Raw genomic sequence first — 27,786 nt, forward strand, 5'->3', positions numbered from 1 at the left:
TGAGCCACTCGACGCCACATGATTTGAAATAAATACAATTAAAATGTATAAAAAATTTAATAAATTAATAATATAATTGAATTATAGACTCTTATATGTTTTAAAACAATACAAAAAATTAAGTAAATACATAAAGGCTGTTAAGAATCAACGCTGTTAGCAGTGCGCAAAATACATATATAATCTTAAAATCTATACATAGATGTGGCGTCGAGTGGTTCACCGCTCTGTGCGATTGACTCGCGATTTGTAGACCCGAGTTCAATCCCACGTGCGTCCAAACGCGATTTTTCGCGTTTAATGAGCCAAAAAATGGCTCCACCTGGTGATCGAAAGATCTATGATCATCAGCGCTGTTCGGATTCGGCGTTAAACTGTAGGTCATATACATATCAGTTATAGATATATTTGTCTCTAATATCTGACTGAGGTAGGATTCTGTGGATCAATCACCCACAAATCCGAAAAACAATCTGATTCGAGAAACGAATATAAGTCTCGGACAAAAGAGGAAGAGGCTTATAGACGTCCTATGCTCCACATAAGGAGATAAAAAAGGAGTCGTCGTAAACGAAAAGTGGAGTATTTCTCGTACTCGGATGTACGTTCGCGTCCTTACTAAACATAAAATTACTTCTTTAGGTATTTCGTTTTACCGATAATAAAATGGATAGGGTAAGACGATTATGTTATTTATGTGGACGACACAGAAACGAAGAAATCAGTTTGCATAAGTTTAACGACAAATGATGAAAATACATCGATTGCTTAAAATATTTAATAAAAATTAAAATTTGTCGTTAAACTTACTTATGTAAACTGTAAACTGATTTCTTCGTTTCTTTGTTGACCACATAAAAACATAATTTTTCTCTATTCACTTTATTATCGGTAAAATCGAAATACCTAAAGAAGTAATTTTATGTTTAGTAAGGACGCGAACGTACATCCGAGTACGAGAAATTAATCGTCAAATATCATTGCAAAATAGAAAGAGAAAAAATAAGAAAAGTGTTAAAATTTGTAAATAATTAAACTGTTTCAGTATGTAATTTCACACGACTACGATTTTCTTTTCCTTTCAAAAAAACCCTCACAATTTTTTAGGTACTGCAATTTCATTATTTTTATACATAATGTACAATAATTTACAATATACGATTATTTATAATTAAATGTAATGTAATTAAATAATGTAAATAATTAAATGTTAATGTTAATGTCAATTTAATGTTAATTAATTAATTAATTAATGTAATGTAATTTTATTTAATGTTCAATTACATGAATACAACATAATATTAATGCTACTAAATTTATTTAATTTAAAAAATATCAACTTTTCAAGAATGAACAGCATTCATTACAGATGTAAATTACGTATTAATTACTAATTATTTTCTTAATATACAATTCCATTTCTGATTTTATTACAAATTAAAAGTGTTATTAATTAAGTAATTAATAAAAAAAAAAAAATCCTTTCGCTTATCTTAATGTATTGACACTACCATGATTTACTTCTCTTTTAACCATTTAGATTTGCCGCGTAATGATGACGTCAGCTGGCTGCAATTCTCATTGGTTATCTGGAGCTATCATGCGCGTGAGCATACCTTGTATTTCTTTACCATGCTCGTAGCACTACCACTGATATGTATATACATATCAGTGAGCAGTTGAGCACTACATGTATTCGGAGCTACGCCGCCCCGAACCTAAGTTTTACTGTGTCTGTACACCCCTCTGTCCACATGGGTTTCGACTTTCTACGCGAAGTAACTTCGGTAAAGGTTTTTATTAATTTAGATACTATCTAAAGTTTACTTAAGGGATGCTGGAGTGTCCTGTTTTACCCAAAATTTTTGGAGACTTCGCATTTTTAATTGCCTTTATGGATCGAAAATTCCTTCTCCACAATTAAAGTATCGACAAATAACATAGTCCGCTTCTTTCATTTTAATACGAAAAACGAAAAAAAAATTAAAAACTTACAGTTTTGTTATCGGCTTCTGCAGTCGACTCGCCACATATATGTGCTGCATATAATAATTTCAGGTCTTGCACGTTAAAAAACGATATCAATCGGACAACAGGAATCCTCAAGGCACAATACTATGCTTGGAGAAACGAGCTAAGTGCTTTAGTATAAGAGCACGAAGTCTCCAAAAATTTCGTTGATATGCTACGAGTGAAATTGACGTGAAATTGACCACATAACCTTACATTCAAAAGATATATATAGGATATAGTAGAACAAGAAATGTACATAACGTTTTACTTAATGGCTTATTTAATATACGTAATGTTTTACTTAATGTATGTAAATACTTTCATGATGTATGTAATATTTTAATTGGAATTAAAATATTACACACATCATGAAAATATCCTGTTTTATCGACATCAATTAAGTTCGGCCGTCTCTCCAGCATCGCCTTAAGGACTTTATTAATTTACTATCTAAAGAAAGCGATTTAGTAATTTAAGACATAATCTGATTGTGAAAGAGACCAAAAGAGATCAATTTTTTCTTCACGGCTGTGCAATCCTTTGCTTTTATGATATCAGAAGGTAACATTAATAATGCTTTCGTAACGGACACCATGTGCTTCAAAACACGTGGAGTAATTTTCGGTATTCCTTTTTCTCCTACTAGCAAAAACACCAATGATGGCATATTTATTTTTTCGCTTTTATTATGCGACATATTAAAAAACTTCAATGCGCATTTCATATTAATATTTCAGTGTACACAATTTTGCAATATATAAATAAATTTATTCAAATGAGAGAGAGAAATAAGATTACATCGATATATTATTAATATATTTAATATTATTTTTATACAACTCGTGTATGCAATAACACAATTTTTTAATTATAATGAAATTAGAATAATATTAATTTTTTTAATTGCAAATGATATGATATAAAATTAACAATAACAAACCATTGTAGTAATACAATGTAGTCTACTGTTCTTATATCCTTAGTTACAAAATTATTAAAATTATATTAACGCTTGCTAGTGAGCTCACCAATGTCATCGCAGAAAACAGAAAATCGAAAAACAGAGCAATAAATTCTCTTTTAATTATTTGCGCATATACTTTATTTTTGTATATATCACTAGATTCTGTGTGCCTTCCAACAAGCAACATAGTATAACACAGTGATCATCTCATTCTTGTTTAACATTGGCGAACAACAAAGATGTGCTGATACACTGTATCACACATCACACCATGTCGTCTATGTCACTTATTCAACTTGATTTGAATTACTATATTTAACACAACATAGTATAACATGTGAGAAAAATTTTTCTTCTAGTTATTTTTATGTTACAGCATGTATCTAATCTACTAAATGGAGAAATAATAACAGCTCTTTTTGCAGAATCTTGGTTTTTATTTTTACTTTTTTTATGTTTGTTTTTATCAATGTAATATACTGTTCTTTAATTTAATTACATAATTTCTTCAAAATAAAATACATCTTAGTGGCTTTCTTAATGGACAATATGACTTTATTTATATCAAAGATATGTAGTTCTTCATCAATTTCCTATAAAACTATTTTTTGGGATTTATTATCTCTCATTCTCTCATCTTATTATTGTCTCTTCTTTTTTTTATTCCTTATTTTTTGTGAGTCTAGTTATAAATAATTTCATAATAATTAAATTAATTTTGAAGAAAAACTTAATTTTCTGTTTAATGTATACAGTTAAGATACTACAAATTATATAGACATTCCAAGACAATTTTCTGAAATCCTTAACTTACAAGTCTGTTCAACTTCATTAAGTACAAGAGTTCCTTATTGATGTGGTAGAATATTACTGCTAAATTGCATACAGTTATATTAATTTAGTTTATTGAGATGCTTTATATAATGATTGATATATTTTTAAAGAAAATTAATAAAATAATAAATGAAATAAGAAATTAATAAAATAAAATATTATCCCTTTCACAATATATATTGAGCAATAGTTTTAAAATTATCTCTTTCGTGTTTCACTAATAAAGATATGCAATAATAAATTTTCTTCAAACAAGTAAAGTCATATATGTGCTAATATTTGCCATTTTATATTTTTAGATATAAATAAATACAATGTCAGCTATGTGTTCCCATGAGAACATTACATGGGAAATCACGGACAATTATGTTACGGACAGAATGATTGAGAACTCCCTGATACACAAATTTAGACCACGGAAAATACAAAAGAGGACAAAAGTACTCAATGCTGCAATGCAAAAGCATTGTGGTGTGGCAGATTACAAGCACTATGTAGAACTGAAAAGTAATGTCATACGAAACGTAGTAAATAATATTGATACTAGTGATAGTAGCAGTCTCAGTGATATCGACTATGATATTATATATAATTCTCCATTGAAACGGGCCAAATATGCAGTCAAAACTATTCAGAATTATGTTTTGGTCAGTGAGGATAACTGCAAAGGCTATGAAAGAAAAACTGTTACACATAAGAAGAAAAGTAGAGACAAAAACACAGAAAGAAGAATAGAAGTAAGAAAATCACCGCGATTAGATACTGCAGTGTCTGCGGAATGTATTAATACAGATTGGCAAAATGTGATAAATAAAAACAATAGTGTATTATGTAAACAATTGCATACAAATATCTTAAATAAAAGAAATATTTTGAAGGATAATGATCATATTCGTTTGAGAGCTCAATCTAGCAAGCAATCTCTTTCTCCACAATTTGACTCTCAAAATGGTTCGACATCTAGTATAATGAAATCTAGAAATAAATGCATAAGACAGAATCATGAAGACTTTGACGCAATAGATAATGAATTGAGTTCCGAAAATAATACGATATCCAATACAACAAAACCTGTAAGTGACAGAAAGGTACAAAATAAAAATAATCATAATACAACAATAAATGTATCAAATATTGAATTCAATTCTCATGATTTACATTATCAACCGGCAAGTTTAGAAAAAAGTACTAATTCTGATAATGAACTAAATCAAATTGTTGAATCAACAAATAACATTAACAGATCAACTGCAGTAATAGAAAGTTTGAAAAATTGTGACAGTGCTCATATGATTCACAAACAAGAATTGTTTAAAAACGTTAAAAGGAACTTGATACTAGCACTAGAAAATATTGATTCTACAAATAATAACAAAGATATTAATACAAATAAAAGTATAAGAGGTGAACTGAGTTATGATCAGTTACTTCCAGATATTGCAAATTTTGATCAACACCACAGTACACCATTTAAAAAAATACGAACAAATGTACCTAATAAAAATTTGCCATCAGATGCTATGCAGGATCAACAAAAAGACTCTGGAATTGATGAAGATTCGGAAGATAAGTTGGTCAAGAGCAGAAATTGTAATAAGATTCCAATGAGTCGGAATATAGAAAAAGCCACGGAGGAAACTCTTATTTCGTCTCCTCAACTGAAAAATATTAAGGAAGTACTCGAAACAATGAAAGATAGTGAATTCATTGAAACATTAACGCCATTGGAAACTGATAATGAAGAGGAAAACATGAATGATATGTCACCTCAAACTAAAAAGCGACTTCAGCAGCAAGCAAGATTGAATTTAGTAGTAAACAGCAATTCCAGTGAAAGTGATGACGATTTAATTAATTTAATCACCAAAACTTCGCCAACACATATTTATAGTTCAAATTCGAGCCATTGTAGTGAAAACAACAGCTTGAAGAAACCAACCAAGCAGATTGACGAAACCAACTGCGCTTCTAAACAAAACAAAACACATGACATTTTATGTAAGGAAAATATTTGCATTCACAAAGAGATTACGTCAGTTACTATAGAAGAAGTAAAATTAGATTCAATGAATATGAAAGAAGACATCAAAAATACAGAATCAAGTTATACATATGAGAATAATGATTCATTGCAATCTACAACAAATAAAAATCCATTTCAGAAAACGCCAAATTGTGAAAATGTACATAATGATAACCGAAGTCAAGAAAAGTCAATTGAAAGCCTTCATTTAAAAACCTCTAATAATAACGATTCGTATAATATTAAATCTATTAATGCATTTCAAAAACACAAACAATCTATGTTAGATAAAGAAATCATGTGTACTAAAAGTAATCAGGATGAAGAAGCAATAAACACTGAACTTAAGACAAAACATGAATCTGAACACAAGGAAAGTACCCGAGCATCAATCAAATGTTCAAACACAAATCTTAATAGCTCTTACCAATATAAACCATGCAATGTAAGTAACTCTAAACAATATCAGAATTATTCCTTTTGGCTTGAAATATTTTAAGAGAAATTATATAAATTCTTTCTTTTTTTTCTACAATAAAATACATTCTTTGTACACATAACAAGATAGAATTAATTTTGGAATTTATTTAGAACAATTAAAAAATGAGTTAAAACTATCGACAAAAATGATAGATTTTGTACTAAATTAATGTTCATAGAATCAAATTTTTAATGTAGATATTATTTACGAACTTTTATAATTAATATAGAATGTTTTCTAGCAAGGACACAGTGAATCATTACATCCTTGTTGTTTGCACCAACATTAAATAAGAATGAAATGATTTACTATGTTATACTGTGACCTTACTAGAAAATGTCTATATCATTTTTTTAGTTACAACAACTAGTCCAAGATGAAGGATTATTTGTGGAAACAATACCAGCAAATTTTACATTAGCCGATCTTTCTGAATACGAAGAAGCTTTTATCTTAAATGTTCCAAACAAGGTATATTTTTTAGTTTTTTTATTTATATATATATATATATAGACGTATTTTCGTTCTGATATCATAGTAGCGTTTGGTTAGAAATGTTTCGGGCTGTGACGTCACAAACAGATACTATTATCGAAAATGACATTTCACTGCCACTATGGAAACACGAATAGTTCTTAGTATAATTCTGGTGGTAAATATGGATCAGAAAACAGTGTGTGTGTGCGTGCGTGCGTGCGTGTGTGTACATAAATCCTGTGTGTATACTTTTTCAAAGTTAGAATTTATTAGTTTATGATTTAAAAATCACTAAGAAATATATACATATCAATATCATCTCTGTTAATGCAGATTTCTAATTATATTTTATTTGACACTGTCTCCAATCATAAAATATAATAGAAAATAAAAATTTTTGAGTAATTAATTAGTAGTTATGTATATCTATAATTATGTAATAAATAAATTTTGTTTTTCAAAGTGGAGACGCTAGCTTACATAAAAATAAAAAAAAGGTTTTTAAAAAAATTGTTTTTTAGATGTGTCAAGTTTATCTTATTAAAAATTTAATCTTTAAATTATTTTATAGGTATTGCAAAGCAATTTGCAAGATCAAGTATTGACATTGAAAGAAAAATCAATAAAATTTAATAAAAGTAAATACAGAATTGTATGCAAAGAAATAGGTACCACATCTTGTATTTTTGCTACTGGTAAAAAACAGAAGCCTTATAAAATCAGTAAGTAATATTTCCTTTTTTTAATAAATAGGAATATTATATTTCATATATTAATTATAAAATAAAAATGTCCTGTAATATACAATATATTCTTTCTATTAGAAATTATAAATTTCTAATAGAAATAATATACATGTAGAAAAATAAGATAAGATAAAATATATAAAAAAATTATTTTTGAAGCACACTATATTTTATCTTTTATTTGATGTCTTTTATTGCAAGTGAAAAATTTTCTATAAATCGTTATATTTTATTTTATAGTAAATATTAAAAACATCAGTACTATTACTATACGAGAAAAATTGTCACAAGATTCAAGAAATTCGGATGTATTGAAATCTAATAGTACTGTTTCTTCTGTGCCAAAAGCACTGAACAAAAACCAAACAGATTTAAAGAGAAATTCAAAATTGTTGAAAATTTCCAATAAGAAGCACAAAAGAAAAAAAAGTTCAGGTATAAATCAATTATTAATTATTGCAAAATACTAATCGATATATAAATTTATAAATATCATTATACAGGATTATATCGTTTTTTTATTATACAGAATGTCTCAAAGTTCGTGACTCAAAATACGATAGCAAAGAAATTTTTTAAAAAATTAAATAAAAGAATTTATTTGTAAATTTTTATCTTAATAATTTCTAAGATATAAGAGTTTAAATATGGTCATTTATACATATTTCATTCTACATACTACATTTAGAATATTTAGATAATGAGTATGTAAAAATGAATGCGCTTATCTACACTCACTAATAATACCGTATATGCAAGACATGGATATGTTCTAAACGTAGGGTATAGGTTTATTTAGCGCTATAAATGTTTCGAAGAGCTGTTGATTCACTAATCGAAGAAAGAATTTTATTAATTGACCAATCAAAAATGCTCCGAAACACTTGTATTAAGTGGACTGTAGCCTTAATCTGTAATTGGCAATATTTAAACTCTTATTATCTAAAAAATATTGCGTAAAATAAAAAACAAATAATTTTTATTTAATTTTTCGAGAACTATCTTGCTATAGTATTTTGAGACGCAAATTTTGGGATATCTTGCATGTAGTGATTATATATATTTTTTATTCAAAATAATAAAAACTTACAAAAATTAATTTTTGTTTCATTTTTTTCTTAAATAAAGAATAATAAAAAAGAAAACATATGTAAATTTTTTCATGATCTGATATTTACAAATATAATTCTTTCAGATCCTGAAACTTAATAATATATCTGCAATAAAGAAGAGATAATTAAAAATTATTCTTATAAATAAAAAATGTTTAAAAAAAAGAAACTGAAAAAAATATAATTGAGGCACGTGAAAAAATGTTTTCAGAATATCATAGAATATTATGAAATGAGTCTTTCAACACTGAATACTATACCATCTCTAACTCAAAAAATGAAATTTTGGACAAAATGCATTTTGAAAGTCTACTCTTCTCATTAGTTTATAGTTGCTTAGTTTATAGTTTGTATATAATGAACATATAATTTTGTAACAAAAAAATAAAAAGAGAAAATTCAAATATAAAAAATTTATTAATTTTGTATTGCTATATATTCTCTCGCATATTATTTATATTTTTATTTATTTATATACATAAATAAATCATCTACATATATGCTGCTTAAAAATGAAAAAATTCGTAATTTTATATATATACCATATATTATAATTATTTTATATATATTATACATGTGTATATGTGTAGATAAATATATACGATTGAATAATGATTGAATTAACCATAGATTAGCGTTAATCAAAGTTAATAAAAAAGGCCCTTAAAGAACTTTTCTTTTAAAATGATGTAGCTTACTACCAAGAAAGTTTCTTAAACTTTTTATTTTCAATTATATATTCCCCATCTCCTCATACTTTTTCTTATATTTTTATAACGATAATAATTAAAGAACATTTTATGCTAAAAACTATATATAATATATTCATGTTGCATGAATACAAAAATGCATTTTTTTAATTTTGTATGATCGAGAAATATCTTTATATACGCGCTCCGTACGTATTCGTCTCGTACTGCTTTGTGAGATAATTGGTTGAAGGTAATACATCAATACAGTATTACTACAGTTGCAACTATTAAAATAAAAATTTTATAATATTAATAATAATATTATAGTAATAATAATAAAATAATAGCAGAATTGTGCTAATTTAATTACATTGTATTTCCAGTATTTCCAATTTCATTGTAATTCAGATACATTGTAATTGAATTATATAATTCAAGTTTTTCTCAGTTAATTCAATTGCTGATTATTTTAATGATGAGTAATTGAAATACAGTGTAATTAAAATTTTATAATCGAATTAAATTAAATATGTTTTTCTCTTTAATATACAGGGTGTTAGGAAATAACCGCATGTTTCGTGCATGGGTAAAACAGACTGAGTCGAAAAGTCCTGTACCGTTTTGCGATTTAAGCAATAGTTAACGAGATATTAACTTTTAAAGATGTTAAAGAATACGCACGTTCGCCCGGTCTACCACTGCCATCAAGTATACGCCTACAAAATACTCTGCGCGCGGGCCGCGGAAGGCTGCGGAGTGCGGGACGGCCTGGCAATTTGTAATTTTCGCAATAGTTAACAAGATATAATTACTAAAATATTAGTTTTCAAGAATTTTTTAGTACCATATTTTCTTATTTTGGTAAAAATAATTGTTAATAAGAAAATGCAGTACTAAACGGTTGATAAAAAATTCTGAAAAAATTTCTAAAGCTTTATGAAAAAAAAAAAATAATTTTTGTCTTTTACTATTTTTCTGTAAAGTTAATAGTACTTGAGTAAAAAATTCTTGAAAACCAATATTTTAGTAATTATAATATCTTGAGAAACGACTATGAGTGTTTTCCAATTGATGACACAAATCGACACAAGTGTCGTTCTATCTTTGTCAATCTGTAAATGTCAAGAAAGATAGAACGATACTTGTGTCGACTTGTGTCATCAATTGGAAAGCACTCTATATATATAGGTATATACGAGCCTAATAGATAGTAAAAACTTTTTATGTCCCTTCCTACACATATTTGAAATAGTTTACTACATATTTTAATAAAAAAGCTGCTTCTCAAATATTTTGAATCAATTTCACTTTTGGGGGTCACTTTTGACTTTGCGTCCACCGTGCATGCGAGTATCACGACGTCCCGCTGTCCGAGGGTTAAATATAAATTTATTCGATTGTTAACATTGCAAATATTTATATTTGTTGAAAACAGATACATACGAGTCTTCCATAAGAGAGAGATCATCTAATATGAAATCCAAAATTTTGTTATTACAGAAAAATGCGCTGATAAAAAAAATCTGAACAAATTTAAAAAACACACTTTGTAGATAAAGCTATGTCAAAATTTCAAGTAATTCTTAACATATTACATTCTCTTTATTTGCCGAAGTAAAGAGAAAACCTCCTTAATTACCGAAGAGTAATTTTAATTGCAAATTCGACAAAATATTATTAAAAAGAGTATATTTTAGAAATACACATTTTAAATAATAAACAATTATTACATGCTGTAATTTGACAGTTTCAAAGGCTTACCATTTAAAAACTATTGACATCTCAATATTTTGCTATTAACATTTTTGACTCAATTTTTCGTGAGGAATACGTATTGTACAATCTAAGATTACAAAAATATTAAACATAAATCTTACAAATATTTTGTAAATATACTATAAATATTGTCTGCTGTCTGGATTATAGACTTTTCTAAAAAACAAAATTATAACAGTTTACAAAATTATGATTGTAATATGGTTACAAAAAAGTAACAGATCAACGGTCATTCTAGAATTCTGGAAAAATATTTACATGCACAAACTTGCATACAAATTTAAAAGTAAATACTATAATGTCACCTTGTTTTCGTTTAGTGAAGATGCAGCTCTTGATTTATTATCATACGTTTCATATCATTTCATTAAAATAGTTTTAATACTTTATTTAAATTATGCAGATAATTGTGTCTTTGGGTGGGTCTTGATAAAGCACCCTAAATTTTCGACACCTTACTAAAGAATTACCTTAAGTACATTAATTTTATTAATTTCTCTAAAATAATGCATCAATATTTTCACAAATTATGCATAAAAGTAAATTTATTCATCTTATTCACTATTACTTCATCACCACTTTTTTTTATAATTTAGAAGAGCGTACACCTTTCCTGAGAAAATATTTTTCAAGCGGTTTAAGTAGAGGATATAAAGATTGACTATTTTTAAATGATGTAATATCATCGATTTTCTTAACTTCTTTATCAATTGATAAATCGGCAGTTTTATCAGCTGTGTTATCAAGTGAATTGTTTTCCGTTGATGTTGCCGTAGAGATCACATGTACTGACAATTTATGTCGAGTTTTACTATGTACATTTTCCTAAAAGATATATTTTATATGATAGATGTATTATATTAATTTTTCAATTATCGAAGTTTTTTCGAAAATTATATCTTATATAAAAAAAAATCATTGTACATTTTCTATTTCTTTTTTATGATAAAATATTTCCCTTTCAGAGTAACATTAAGTGATATGTTCTATATATAAGAGTAAATTGATTACCTTAAAGAAATTAAGTAATTGCTGCAGTGATATCGTCTTTAAGTAAGCCACTTCGATATTGACTCGATCAAAGTTATATTGTTGGTTTACAATCTCAGTCCAGTATAAGGCACACCTTGCAGTTAACCTTTTTGGTTTTTCTAAACGTAACGTAGCTAAAGCTTTCTTGTATTTTTCAAATTGCTCTTCTGTTAAGGTAGATATGCGATTCTGGAATTATTAGTAATTTTAACTTTAATAAAAATATTTGTATTATCACAAAAAATTGAGCAATATATTTTATTATAATGTATTATAAGATATATAATAAATAAGAAAATGTAGTTCCATGTTCATGCATTCACATACTATACAGGTGTTACGTAAGTTTTTTTCCATTGCTTTTGTGATAGAGCGGACTAAACTGTGTCCGGTATATTTAAAAATTCATATCTTGTTAACCATTGCGAAAATTGCGAAGTGGTAGAAGATCTTTCGACACAGTTTAGTCCGCTTTGTCTACACAAAAGCAATGGAAAAAAACGTATTTCATTCATTTATCTTAGAATTTACATTTTAAAACATATTATTATTTTACTTGTTCACTTACTCATAATAAATTATGTCATTTTGGCACTAATAAATATCATTTAACACAAAACTTTTAAATAACATAACTATTATATTAAATTAATACTTGAATATGTTAAAAAATTCGATACAAACGATTAACAAAAATAGTGGACTGTTTCCAACACAGATATATAATATCTTTTATCATGAAAAATATTATACTTACCAACATGTAGTCTAAAAATAAATTAATTCGTTTTTCGACATATTGTGGATGTTTATCACTTTGTACAATGATTCGCAAGCCTTGTGTTCCACTTGTTCTACGTATACCACTAAATACTATGTAGCCTAATTGTTCCTTCGTTCTCAAGGTATTGAAGCAAGGTTCCGCAATGATTTGTGCTAAGAGTTCTAAGAGCATATTCGACTCCGTTGATTGTAAACCAGTTGGATAATATACCATTGTACAAGAACTTTTATGTAAATTATTTTCTGCTTCGAACAGAAAGTGGCAACCTGTAAAAAAAAACATATATATTCCATTCCATTCAATGGCACAACATTCCAAGATGGGACAAGGTCTACCTCTTATGAGGTATCCGTAATAATAGATTTTTTCGAAATTAGGTTGTTAGTCTAATATCCAACCCCTCAGCCTGGAGGATCCTTACCATCTTCTAGTTTAATTTCACGGGATAATAACAGTTGCTTTTCTAACAAGGGTATTATGTTGGGCACTCCAGTTGTTAACTTAGACTCAATTAATTTAAGTATATCTGTAGCTTCTGTTATAGTCACGTTACCATGTATTAAGCATTCCACGTGCACCTTACTGAACAGCTGTGGTATAAACTTCTGTAGTCCTTCAACACTTAAATCTATATATCATAGAAATATTAATTATATGTCATTAATATGTGCTGTAATTGTTCTAAAAACTAAAAGAAACGTGTGTGTATGAGAGAAAATATTTTTTTCAAAAAATATAAGTTCTCTTTTATGCTTACAGGCAGTAGCTTCCAGTAATTCTTCCTTAAGCCAAGATTGCTCTGCTAATAGAGCTACAAGATAATAAACAGCATGTTGATAAGGCTGTTCAGCAGCAAAGTTTTTCAAGTTCCTAATATACTGCAATAATTCTACATAAATATGCTGCTTAATAAAATGAAAAATATTGATTGTATTTATTATACATACTTTTTCCTTTAGGATTTCAAATCTCTTTGGATCAACCTTAAAATTTATCATTCGATCCATGAGTTTTTCTAACAGCACATGTTGTTTATTGTCATAACCACTTATAGAGAGCTATAAAAAGAATTGATCTTTCTTTAAATTATGAATGTATTTTTATAAAACAGTTGACACACATTATTACATAGGAATAAAATTGAGCATATGACGAATAACTAATTAAAAATAAGAAATAAACAATTTCTCTGAATATTTTATGTATGTGCGTGAAATAATGTTTATTTTAAACGTTACTAATATTAATAACAAATTGAACAATAATTTATTCAAATAAACATTCAAATTTATTTAAATAATATACATTATACTTCATTACTTGTTATTATATGTGTACTCACTGTTATTCCATATTCAGAATTACCAAGTTCCCATTGTAAACCAGCTAAATCAGCAGCATATGTATATTCGTTAAGAGAATCACGAAACAGCTTAATAAACATGTAAGTTAAATTGCAATTAAGGGGATCCAGAAAGGCAAATGGGCTATAAATTAGAAAAAAAATAAACATTATATATAATCACGAAAAAATATTTCTTTGTTATAAAAGATTATATTTAATTCTCATCTTTAAATAACAATATTTTAAGAATCATAATTGCAAAATAAAATTAATTTTTTTAAAATATGTAATTTCAGTAATAACCAACTTATTAATATTATTTTCTATGCACATTAATATCTAATCTTATCATAATGTAAATTAATAATTACAATCGTTTAAGTTGTCAGAATATTTCAAAATTTCATTTAAAAATATTTTGGTATTATACAATATTACATTCGGTATTAAGCCTGATCTACAATTGCATAAACGTAGTTGTAAGTGATCGTAGTTGTAAGAATCTTCCAATCACAGTTGGATATTCTGCTTGTATTCAACTGTAATTAGTCAATTTTTACAATTACATTTACGCAATTGTAGATCGGGCTTTACACAGTATTACATTAATCAATTATAGTAGCAACGTATCTCATACAATCACTCTCTTAATACATACCTGAAAAAATCGAAGATCATTCTTGCTCTAGGCACAAGAAATTCATCATCTTTTTTATACCAAAGTCTAACAAATGATGTATCCTCCAAAATAATAGGAAACTTTTCTATCTGTAAAATTTATACCTGTTAATACATACGATGACATGCAAACATGCATATACATAAGATCAAATACAGTAGAGCAAAAGACAATTTCATATGCAAAAACAAGTCAAAGTCAAAATTATTGCATTGCACTTTTTGTATTACAATCTCTTAGCTTTCTGTGGTCTATATTCTGTTGTCTTAGCTTTCTTGTTGCAAACTTATCAATCTTTAAACCTCGGCATATATTTTTGTAAAGTTAATACAAAAATATGCATTCACAAACACTTTTTACACATAATTACTATCACTACATAAAAACTATATACATACATGTATAAATATACATGTATAAGGAGACAGAATTTTTTTTTAAGCTACTCTAACATTTAATTAAATTCTATTTCATATCAAACTTTACAGTATAGTTCACGCTTCATCGATATTTTGCTTTGAATATCACAATGTGATCAAGAATTAATATTATAAAAAAATTATAATTTTAATTACATTAGTTTGTGGCTTGATATCAAATGTAGTTGCTATAAATTTATTCTTGGGAGGCAATTTCAGGTCATCGTTAAAGACAGCGGAGCTCCACATTTCCATTGTTTCCTCGGATATTTTCATTTTCTTATATTTAATACCATACCACCTTTCAGTTTCATCCGCTATATCTTCATATGCTTTTCCAACCACGTGAATCCTAACATTTTGCGGTGTCAAATATGTCATTATTTCTTCAATCAAGTCCGGTCGCCATTCTGGATAAATACATTCCGCGCACAAAATTTCGTTCATGGGAAATTCTTGCAACGCTTGAACCGTCAAATTCACATAATTACGAGGAGAAGACTTCTCCTTAAAACGAAAGTTCATATTCGCAATATCTCTATATTCCTGCAAATGTACAAAATACATGTTATTTTATATTTAATATACGATATTGAAGCACAAAATGTCTGGTAAATTATGATAGCATAATTTTCTGAGCACAGTCTACATAAAATTATAATTTATTTCTTCAATTACATCGTAGATCCATCTGATTGGTCCTTTCAACTTAAGCATATTAATATACTGAAATACCCGTAGAACAACATCTTCGATATGCTTAATACCTTCTTCGGTCAAATCAACAATAATATTGAAAATACTGAAGCCTCTAGCGGCAGGACGTTTTCCGGATACTAGGGAGTTACACCATCCCTTGGATTTCAAAGCCGATAATAATGAGCCTTTTCCTTCATGTCCAAGTAAATGAGAAACATAATGCTCAGGCTATATTAACAAATAGCAATAAATGTAAGCGTTAAAAAAATATGTATGTATACACACGTGCGCACACGCACACGGTGTCCCAAATAACTGTAAAACATTTCATGCACAGATAGAGCGGACTAAACTAAATCAAAAAATCCTGTATCATTTTAAAATTTTTGCAACAATTAATAAGATATTAATTTTTGAAGATAGCTAAATATGACTAACACTGCACACATAAGACAATATTAAGATTTCCTTGAAGGTTGTTTATAATCTTAAACATATTTCTTGAAAAACTCTCTAAGGTATCTTAAAGTTGTTGTATGCATCGCTTATACAGACATTTTACTTAGTGGGTAACAAAAAATGTAAAAATTACAAAATGGCAGAAGACTTTTTTTTTACTCAATTTAGTCTGTTTTATTTATACAAAAGCAGTTTGTCGAAATTTATCGGACACCGTATATATGTATATATATATATATATATATGTATGTATGTACGTATATACATACGTACGTACATACGTGTGCATCCGAGCACGCGTGTATGTGCATATGTACATATATAAAACACGATTCATCAAAAAAAAATTTTTTTAACATTGAAACAAAGCTACATTTCCCATAATTTAGAACGCTGAATATGAATCCGATTTTTGATATTGTTCCAACACGTCACATATCATAGTTATATATAATATACAAAATATTTAAAAATAACTCTTTCTTGTAACTTTAATTGTCAATTTCTTAAAATGTGTAATATGATGGAACAATTCAAAAAACGGATTCGTATCCAGCTAAAAAAAACTACAGAAAATGATCTAGTTTTGATATTTTCTTTTGTAATTACATTAAAAAAAAACTAAGATATAATATTCATTTAAAGTATTAAAGCTAAAAAAGAACAGTATACATATATTATATATTACCGCAGATCGGTAGTGTTGACGCATGTCTGGTAAAGGAAACGAAATGCCTAAATTTCTTATATCCTTTATCGGAACAATATACCATATAGTGCGGAAGTGTTCATCTTTGAATGGATGTTCAGGCCATATTGGAACTTCAATTTCCTTGTTTCGCACCTCACAAAACAGATCCACTACCATATTTTCAAGTTCGTCTAAACTCTCTAAAATTTATTTGTTAATATAATACATATCTACATAAATATTTTCAGATGTTCTAATCATAAATAGATTCAATAAATTATACCTTTGCTAAGAATAGACAGTGACATAATATTTGCAGAATAATACTTTTCATAAAACTCTAATAGCTCATTTCGAACATTAATATCCTTTTGTTTCGGTATTATATCTAATGTTTCCCTATTTCCTGTGCCAAATTTCGAAAATGGATGACCTCTCGCAGATGATTTGTCCAAATAATCACATCGCCACGAATCATTAGCTACATTTTTTTCGTGTTCTGAATTTATGGCATTTAGCTCCAGCTCGGTCAAGTTTTCTGTGAAGAGTGGCGCTATGAAAAATTGAGCAAAACGATCTAAAGCGCCTTCTAACTTTTCCGGAGTTACGTCGAAGTAATAGGTGGTGTGATCTAAATTTGTTGATGCGTTACTCATACCACCATTCTGCGACAGATATATATTGTAATCATTCTCCTTAGGATATTTTTTCGTTCCTAAGAATAACATATGTTCGCAGAAGTGCGCTAATCCAGGTAGATCATCTGGATCGCTCATATAGCCTGTAATACATATTTTATCTATAATTTGTGAAATTAATTAATTTGATAATCATTAAGAAAAATATGTTAATGTCCATTATTATGAAATACAACCAAATTCAGTAGAAAATGTAAACAACATAATGTGACTAAGAAAAATATACATAGACGACAAAAATATAAAAATATTGACTCATGGCCTAAAAGCTTATGATGCTCACGCACGCACGCACGCACGCACATACACACATATATATATATAAGATCCGGGTTCAATTCCCGATCGAGTTAATATTTTTTGCAATAAATTGTTTACAGATTTTAATATTTATCATTGTTAAGATCTTTCTATTATAAAATACATATGAATCAAATTATTAAATTGCTAGGCAATTCAATTTGTGATAATACGGTCGCCGATGTAACATATATTCTCTCTCTCTCTCTCTCTCTCTCTCTCTCTCTCTCTCTCTCTCTCTCTCTCTTGAAAAACAAAATTTTAGATATATAGTATATAAATTTATACTGAATTATTTAAGCACCAAAGACTCTCAATAAAAAATGTTTATAGATGAATATATATACATATTAATAAATAATTCATGCATAAAAAATTTGTTACTGGAAAGTAAAATACAAAGTTATTAAACAAATGTGTCAGGATTTAGAAGTTAACTTAAAAAATAAACTAAAAACATATATTTATAAAAGAATCGTTTATTTTTCCTTTATATATTTGTTATAATTTATAATATTATATGCAGAATGATTTAATAAAAACTTCTTATGAGAATCGCTAGAAATCTTAAGCAAAATAACAAAATAATATACTTACCGACATTAATGTTCATTGCAGCAGCACTTTTATCAGTTGTTGGATCGCTTATTAAAAGAACTTTCATTTTATTAGAGAGTACTAAACCCCTATATAATCGGTCGTCACTTTGCGATTTTATTATATCATCATATCGCATTTCCACTCGTGTCGACATATTGGTCACAGAAGCCGATTTAGCAATTTGATTTCTAAACATGAAGAAAATACAAATACAAATTTTAAGAATGGATGAATTTAGTTAATCTATTATAATCTATGCATCAATATGTGTGCTGCACAATATTCAAAAACACTATAAAACAAAATTATAACTTCAATTATGCGAGAAGATTTGCGGGTTATCGTCGTGTCTTTCTTCATTTTTAATGCCAACGTTTCGTGAACCGTACGGTTCACATTAAAAATGAAGAAAGACACGGCGATAACCCGCAACCTTCTCGCATAATTGAAGAAAATACCCGTGACAGCCTCAAAAGCGTAATTAAAATTATAACAGTTCAAAAAAATTATTAATACAATAATCTTTATTTAAAATATTTTATTAAATATTTTATATTTAATAAAGTATCAATACAATAAAATAATAAAATACTAAAAATATAGAGTACAAAACTATTTCATCATTTTCATTTTTAAGATAATATAAAATTTACGGCAACAAATAATATCTTTTTACAATAACAAGTATGATCTTTAAATGTTCAGTATACGCTGCTGAGAAACATAAATATGAGGATTAAACTGCTGAGGACATTATGGTGTACAAATTTTGAATATTACTTGAGCATTACTTGAGTATTATTGTACTTAGACATTAGTAGGCATTGATGTACACAATTTTAGTCAGCTGTTTATTCCTTGCATCGACAATATTATAAAAAATGAACAAAATAGCTCCACACTTTACCCTAGACATATATTAGCTGCGTTCGGCAATGCAAATCTGAGGCGTCAGAGTGCTCTTTTTCTACAGTACATGTGACATATGCTATAATATAAGAGCACTCGACGCTTCAGATTTACATTACCAAACGCAGCTATTAAATAGATAGGTATAAATGTAACAAAATATAAATAATACATAAACTTTTACATGGATTATAAAGTTAAGTTTCCAGTTTATTATTGTAAAGATGAAATTTTTTTTATTCTTAAGTCAAGTTTTTATTTTTTTTTTTATCTTAAGTCAAGTTCTCTTTTAATTTCCATTATAACTCTCAGGCTTGGATAGCATATGGCTGTGGTCAAGAATTAATCACTAAGCGACGGTATTCTTACTTGCAGATACAACTCTCTACGAGGGAGTTTTCGTTATTTTGATAAAATGACGTCATCGTGAAACGACGACAATGGGACTTCACATCAGACACGATACGAATTTATCGTTTTCCGTTTTTTCTGTCACCCAAATTTCACTACTGACCTTGATGATGATTTCGCGAAATGGGCACACACGCAAACACACTTTTCTCTCTCTCTCTCTTTCTCTCTCTCTCATACGTACAATACTTCCATAATGAGAAAATAGCGCATTGTCTCGCACAAAGATTTTGTATTACCTCGTAAAAAAAAGAAAATAAAGATGCCACTGATAAAGTCACTTGGCGTCGTGTTGAGGTTAGATCCACCGACACGCCAATGAAATGAGCTCGTGATTCCTGGCAATATCTCGATATTATAATGAAATTGTCTATCAAAAGAATTGCGAAATCGCCAATTCTACTAAACCACTCCGATTTGATTAACTCCGATGTAAATTCGACACGATGACGCGGCGAATGCCGCGATGCTCCTGTCAAGTATGCGTAGACGATGACAAGTGACAAGTGGCTGAAAGTGGCGTACTCGCGTTTGCGGAAAAACGTAGGTAGTGTAGATACCTGAACACCAAGCGAGATTGTGCGGACACGAGCGGTACGCAGGATTTTAACGCGCACGTAACAAACATCAAAGTAATCGTAACATCGGAGAACGGAAATAAATTCTCAAAGTCGGAACAACACGAGATCCAATTACAATTTGCACTTGCTATCCGCTGTAATCCGCTGATCAAATCGATTAATCGATTAAAAGCCCGTGTCACCCTAACGAATTGTGGACGCGGATCGGATTGAGATTGCCGATCGCGCAACGGAATTCAGCCAATCAAGATAAAACTGCTTTGTGTTGATTGGCTGAATTTCGTTTATGGCTCCGGTACACCACCATGATATGCGATGAGCGATATCCAATAAACGTACAGGTCTTTCTTCTGGAAAAGCAGTACGTTGATTGGATATCACATATCGCGACCGCCGCCACGTTCTCAACTGCGATTGGTCAATTCGCTTACTGATTACGTTTACGTCCTTAAGTTTTTCTATGTGCCATGGGCTTAAGCGAATTAACCAATCACACTTGAGAACGTAGCGGCGGCCGCTTACGTACAATTATTTATAAAAATATGAATATTTATATATGTGTATGTGTATATTTAATATATTTATATATATATATATATATTCATGCACAAAAATATTTACCGGGTATATGACAGCTAACGTCACATCACGTCACATTACTCAAATAATAATTTATTAAATAAGAACGTAAGAAAATGAATATTATCATAAGTATGTAAATTACAAAAGTATGCAAATTCATTAGAATATTTATAACATCGACACTCGTGAATTTTGTTCATTATTGTAATTTTCGTCTTATTCGGAGACATGCAATCGACTCTTCTGTCTTGAGCAGCCCGTGTCACATTATTATTATAAGTAATATTGGAGTCATTAAAGATTGAAGATAGCGAAATGAAGATTAGAATTTAACCAATCCGAATAAATCGGATAGAAATTAAAATCATCCGACTGGTTGAAATCTAATCTGTAATACGCAACTCTCCAATGCGTATCTATAGTGTGACACGAACTTTAGGGATTTGACGCACGCAGTTCGCCGTTTATCTATCGATCACTCTGTGACGCGCGCTTAGTGCAGACGCGCGCCGTGAGGCGCGGCTGGCGGCGCGGTCGCCGTGGGTCGCCGCCGTCAGCGCACCGTGAGTGGCCCTTGTACGCGCGTGATGCGCGGACGTACGCGTCGCGTTTCTGTGACGGAGCTGCTGTGCCTTGTCGGCCCACTGATTTCCGCGACAGCGGTGCAAATATATCCGCGAAACGGATTCCGTGATCTCGAGCGACCCGGAGAGGGATCGTGGGGCGTTAAGCGCGCATCACAGGATTACGTGCAAAGTAAACACACGCACGCACGTAAACGCGTGCGCGCGCGCGCGCGCGCGCGCGAGAGCAAGCGATCAGCCGCAGGCAGACGTTGAAGCGTACAAATAAGCAGCATCTCGCGATCAAGTGTAGTCGGCGGTCGATATGGTGCCCGACCATCGAATCGTCCGACAGGCGAAGTGAACCGATTGGGACGTAATCGCACGAAGTGAAGAAACGCGCGATCGGCGTAAGCGCGACTACGTTCGGAGCAGTTGAAAGCTTCAGAGCGACGTCGACACTCCGACAGAGTGGCATCGCTCGGGCGGACACCCCGAGCCGTGTCCGTGTCACGCCGGGCGGCTCGTCTGTACTGTCCTTTGCATGCCACGCTTCGACACGAGGAACGGAGCAGCCTGTCGGTGTTTCGTCGTGTTTATCGAGGTACGCCGGCTTCGTTAATATCGCGCATGTATGTATACTACCTAAACCGGCGGTTCTGGCCAGATTACCCCAGCGTCATTTAAATGCATTTACCGAATTGTATGGAATTGTCCATCACTCTATTTCAACTGCGGGTGGAGGTACACGAAAATGAGTATATGGAAGAAGAGAGAAAGACAGATTTGTCGTTAACTTTCCATAACTTACGTCCAAATCTATAATACAGTTATTGAGGCTGGGTCCATAAAACGACGTTTAATTATTAATTAAAAGACACTAATTATTTTCCAGGAACCAAAATGACATAACTCTATAAAAAAAAATTGAATGCTAAGAATATATTTTAATAACAGTAATCGAAATTTTGTAGTGTAATTTAAACAAAATTGAGTAGGTCCAAAACTCTTGACAGCTCCGGAGGTTAAAAGTAAATGAAAGATACGATGGATCTTGCATCGTAATCGGTATCAAGTACACTACAAAGAGAAACGAAAAACCAATTGAATATTCACCGAGATCGATCGCCCCCAGATCGACTTGTCTTATGTGTTGCGTTCAGCAGAAAACTCGACAGAAAATGCAGAAAATGCATTTGCAAACGTTACATAATTTATGAATATAATTGGCCTTTAGTTCCTCACTTGATCTAAATGTATAAACTAATAATATGGAAAAAACAACGATTATTAAGTTGCTTTTTCTGATGAGCCTAACCGTTTTGTTATTGGTTACCCTACACTTTTTAATACTCGGCACCTTCGACTAAAGCGGGTGTGAATCGCTCCTACTACGATTGATGACGTAATGATCCTGCCAAGTGCATCATCAGTTGAGCGCAAGTTCATAAAATTTAATTAATTTTGCCGCGCAAAGCGATTCGAGCTTCCTCTGAAGCCGAAAATGCTATGAAAGTGACACAGGAGTTATATTTTTTATCTTTTCAATTACACTTTTTATACTTGACCTAACTTGATCTTTTAAAAATACACTTTTGAAAATGACGTTAAAATTATCGAGATGCTTTTTTATTAGCACGTTTGATGTTTAAAATACATTGAATTTTTTTCTCGAAAACACAGGAGATCAACATTTCAGTGTCAGAAAAAAATTTCTTAAATCTTATCCACTTCTCCAAGATTTCGGACAGAGAAAAAATTAACATATATTACATTGAAACAATTCGGTCACATAATCAATACGATTGATCAATATTCTTTTCCATCCAAGATTTCCAGTATCGTGTGGACTAAAAGTTTTATATATTTTTCAACCGTTTGTTTCATTTTTATATTATTACTTATTATTAGACACGTACGTTTTAATTGCGTCATCTTGAATTTCTGTGAAGCCCTTTATTCACGATGCTAGACAGCTAGAACTCTATCCGAGTTCTTGGATCCAGGAATGTGTAGCCAATCAACATGTAGTTTTTACGAAAAAAAACAACTAAATTGATTGACTACATATTTCTCGGTTCGAGAATTCGGATCGAGTTTTAGCACCGGGCCTAAGAGACTAATGTCCATTTCTACCAATATCCGTTGATTTCAATTTCAATTTAATTTACTCCGTTTATTTGTTCTAATTCTAAAAATTGGAAAAGAATAAAAAGTAAATTAAATCGAGATTAAAGTTGTTCTATATTGATAGAAATAGTTGCTCGTCTTTTTCTGTAATAATTTACTATCATAACTTTTCTGTTTGTAAAAAAGTGATTATACATCCGTTTTGTTATTTTGTTCAAGTAAGAGTGTCCAAATATTCTAATGCTTGTTTTAGTTAATTTTTTTTATTTCACAATATATTAGTATTTAAATGAATATACAAGGGTGACTTAATATGTAGATGATCTTTGATTCTTTCAGAAAAATTAAGGGAGACAGGTGCGTACGAAAAAAAACTTTAAACTGAATTCTGATGTGATATAGAGTTTTCGTGTTTTTACAGAAGAATTTGTAGAATGTTCTAGAATCGTTGAGACCGAACTGCCTATCTATTCCGGAATCGTTCCTTAATCCCCAAAGTCTTATCCTGGTGAAATATATGTGAAACGAAAATGTCATCGCTCGCGCTTCGTCTTTTACTCGTTTTCTTACTCCACGCATGGCCATGCGATGCGGTCACGTGCAGGCAAACGGCATAGTGGGAGAGCGACGTAAGAGGAGACTTCCACTTGACAGGGGAACAGCTGTTCGAGAAATAAAAGGGGATTCGGATTAGAAGGGCTTTATCGTAACATCTAAAATATTGAAAATTCAATTCCCCAAAATTAGGGTACCATACTTCTGTTTAAACTCAAAACATTGACAATTGTCTGACAATCATCAGAGGATTGTCAGTTAACACTGTCATAGTTTGGCACACGCGTATCCAAAAGATCGTATCATCGGCTTCGAAATAAGACAGTTAATAACAATAATTAGTAAATTGAGACAATTAGTAATTCTTGAAACTCACGTGAAATATCCAGTAAAAGAATTTATCTCGTATTCTTTAAGTCCATTGTGGAATCTTGCTCTAAAAAGTGAAAATTCTATCACTTTTAAAAAAGAATTTTCAATTTTTAAGAGTAAATTTTACTCTTTAGAATGATATTCACTTCAAAGAATTTAGTGAGTAGAAACATTCATTAGTTTGTTCTTTTATAGCTGAATTTTTGTCTTTTATCTTTCCCATATTTTAAACAATCAGTGTAAATTTAACACACGTGTATATAATTTTTACCGTATGGATATTAATACAATCAGGAGACGCGGTAGTATCTCCGCAATGTTCAAAAAATTACTAGTTAAGTAATTTAAATTTAAAAGTATTTTAAAGGAGAAAGTGTCGTGCTAAATTCTCGAAGTTATAATACGATATATTTTTATTTTTAATTTTTTAGTATTACTAATGCGGGGAACTGTTATTTATTTTTATAAAGAACTATAGAACTATGAAAAATGCTACTGGAACTGTTGTAATTTTTTTGATATCGACAAAATATCGTGCTAGCTTCACAGATCTGTGCTCACTTCAGTCACAGTCATAAGTGATAGTTTAAACGTAGTCTGTAATTGGTCATATTTAAACCAATTATTTTTAAAAAAATTACTGTTTAGAATAAAAAATAACAAATAAGTTTTTTATTTAACTTCTTGAGGATATTGTTGTGATATTTTGATTCATGAATTTTGGGACACCCCGTATAGGCACCGCATGGTGTTAAATCTACAATTATTTTTCAGAATGCATTTTCTTCTCTTCACAGTCGAATTATACATTTATTTTTTAAGAGCCGAAAGTATAACATAGTGCTGCTACGAAGAACAGACCTCGTTTCAACATCAAAAGAGTGCCATGTGCAACATACATAGTGACACGACATTTATCATCGTAGAAACTACGCTTTGAAATGATGAATATGTTCTTTCGAAGATCGGGAGATTCGATATGAAAACATTATTTCATTTATATGACAACTCCCAGTGGTCGAGTCAATGTCGTTAAATCACGATGATTACGGCATTGGTCTTTATTGCTCGGAAGTAGGCAGTTTTCGTTTCAGGGACTTTCGTTTATAGGTACAACGAGACAGAGAGGAACGATACTAGGGCTGTTGCTCTAACGTTGATGAGTCGTTTCACGCTCTTGACGTTTAGTAATGGCCATTTAGCACTTTCATGTACCGGATGTAAAAGAAGTCACGCGCTACAGTTTCCGCAGATGAATTTTTTTCTTTTATCTCTACTATTCCGCTCATCAACCGGATGAGAGATGGATAAAAGTATACGTTGCGTTAACGAATACACATTATCTATATTAAATACCTTCAAAATTTTCTTTTGATGAGAAGAAAATTCGAGAAAAACTGAACTGAATATTTCAAAATAGTTTTGGCCCTTATTTAATTGAATACCAGCATATAAGTTATAATTTGGGGACAGAATAACAGAATCAAAAATTCTGACTTTTTTATTTGTAAAACAAAAAATTCATAGACCTGTATCGATAAATCTATGCCGAATATCGATATTTATTATGCTTTGATATCAAACTTAAACGATATCTGCAGCTTTATTTCCAAAGGATAAGTAATTCTAAACGTACCATTAGAAAAACAAAAAAATGGTCGTGACGTTGGATGTTATTAATTTATCTTGCCGCTTTGATCACCAGTCATTAATCCACAAAAACGGATTCGACAGTTTAACTCTGGATTTCGCTTTACGCATTTGTCCGAACACTACAATCAACCTTGCATCTTATTTCGAGGTAAAAAACTGTCATTGAATGTTTTGCCCTGTTCCCTAACAACTCGCGTCAAAGAAATGAGAATTTTATTCCGTCGTTGGTGCTCGGATTGCGTGAAGCTACGTTACTTGCGATGGATTAACCGACCGATCTCTCAATCGGTCTCATATGTACAACCACGTGTGTTAATAGTTATCCATCGCGTTCACAAGGACACCTCATCGGTAACCGACTCGTCGGGTCTTTCCATTCTTTGCGGAGCATGAAGCTATTAAACCATGCAAATTAAATACGTAAACGAAAAAAATGCATTTCTTAGGCACTGCAAAGAAATTGGTCGCCGAGTGCAAGCAAACCGGACATGGTTAATGTATGTAGTCGTACGTGCATATACAAGATGTATTATTAGCAATATAACTGAGAAGGGAAACGAACTACTATACACTACATTATATGCACGATTTGAATCCTTTACAATCTTTTTAAAATTCTTTAGCGATACGAATAATTTCGATACACCTACACGCACACACCACATGGAGCTATTATATAAATACTATACGAATTTGCACGCATATCAGACATTCGGAGCACGTGCTTCCTGTTTAAATGTTTAATCATCTTAATTCTTTAAAAAACATTTTTCAGAATATTATTTATTATATTATTATTTATTATTATTCGTCAAACATTGATACGTCAAATTACGAAATATGAGCCTTTTGCTTCTAATCTATGAGATAAAGTTTAAATCGTTGGAGTTTAAATGATTACAATCACGATGCGAACATTTAGGCAGGAAGTACGCGCCGCGAATATATGTGCAACTTTACGCGTTAATGAATTTATGACCCTATTTGTACCTCTAACATGTGAATACACGTTTTCGCTGACTGCGGTTAAGCTCCGGTTAATTTAACAAATAGTATTTATTTTTTATTATAGAATAGAAAAAATTATTAAATATTAAATCCCATAGAGCCATACCTACATGTGAGAAACACAACCAATAAGAAATAATATCGTTAACGATTTAGCTGGATCTTAGATTAATAAATATCTTAAATTAATAAAAAATT

The 27,786-nt window shown here is 30.2% G+C and overlaps 4 protein-coding genes across 8 annotated transcripts in view; 2 read left to right on the plus strand and 2 right to left on the minus strand.

Annotated features, from left to right (window-relative positions):
- LOC108778743 (importin subunit alpha-5-like) overlaps positions 1-1,634 on the minus strand; it is a 3,302-nt gene extending 1,668 nt beyond the window's left edge. The window contains 1 exon segment of the mRNA XM_018545996.1: positions 1,617-1,634. Coding sequence (XP_018401498.1) covers positions 1,617-1,634 — 18 coding nt within the window.
- A 58-nt stretch (positions 1,635-1,692) lies between these two features.
- LOC108778744 (putative uncharacterized protein DDB_G0292292) lies at positions 1,693-8,117 on the plus strand. The gene is made up of 7 exons (XM_018545997.1): positions 1,693-1,787; positions 4,111-5,120; positions 5,208-6,279; positions 6,673-6,786; positions 7,364-7,514; positions 7,779-7,973; positions 8,068-8,117. Exons 2-7 carry the CDS (start codon positions 4,126-4,128, stop codon positions 8,115-8,117), a joined length of 2,577 nt encoding a protein of 858 aa, XP_018401499.1. The 5' UTR covers positions 1,693-1,787; positions 4,111-4,125.
- Positions 8,118-11,257: 3,140 nt separating this feature from the next.
- LOC108778752 (insulin-degrading enzyme) lies at positions 11,258-20,855 on the minus strand. 2 transcript variants are annotated; one of them, XM_018546005.1, is made up of 15 exons: positions 20,705-20,855; positions 18,822-19,012; positions 17,510-18,007; positions 17,224-17,426; positions 16,056-16,304; positions 15,534-15,923; positions 14,938-15,047; positions 14,277-14,421; positions 13,882-13,992; positions 13,692-13,812; positions 13,356-13,562; positions 12,908-13,200; positions 12,130-12,339; positions 11,424-11,943; positions 11,258-11,274 (listed from the first exon to the last, which is right to left on the minus strand). In XM_018546005.1, exons 1-14 carry the CDS (start codon positions 20,770-20,772, stop codon positions 11,704-11,706), a joined length of 3,036 nt encoding a protein of 1,011 aa, XP_018401507.1. In that variant the 5' UTR covers positions 20,773-20,855; the 3' UTR covers positions 11,258-11,274; positions 11,424-11,703. The 2 variants fall into 2 exon arrangements, with proteins under 2 accessions (XP_018401507.1, XP_018401508.1); XM_018546006.1 differs by having other exon boundaries at positions 20,384-20,752.
- A 1,381-nt stretch (positions 20,856-22,236) lies between these two features.
- sky (GTPase-activating protein skywalker) overlaps positions 22,237-27,786 on the plus strand; it is a 29,735-nt gene continuing 24,185 nt past the window's right edge. For all 4 annotated transcript variants that reach the window (XM_018546078.1, XM_018546077.1, XM_018546079.1 and 1 more), the window contains exon 1: positions 22,237-22,474. The gene's annotated coding sequence lies outside the window, so the exon portion shown is untranslated. The remainder of the gene's footprint in view (positions 22,475-27,786) is intronic.

Source organism: Cyphomyrmex costatus, unplaced genomic scaffold (assembly GCF_001594065.2).
Source record: "Cyphomyrmex costatus isolate MS0001 unplaced genomic scaffold, Ccosl1.0 scaffold51, whole genome shotgun sequence".
In the NCBI taxonomy this organism is placed as follows: Eukaryota; Metazoa; Arthropoda; class Insecta; order Hymenoptera; family Formicidae; genus Cyphomyrmex; species Cyphomyrmex costatus.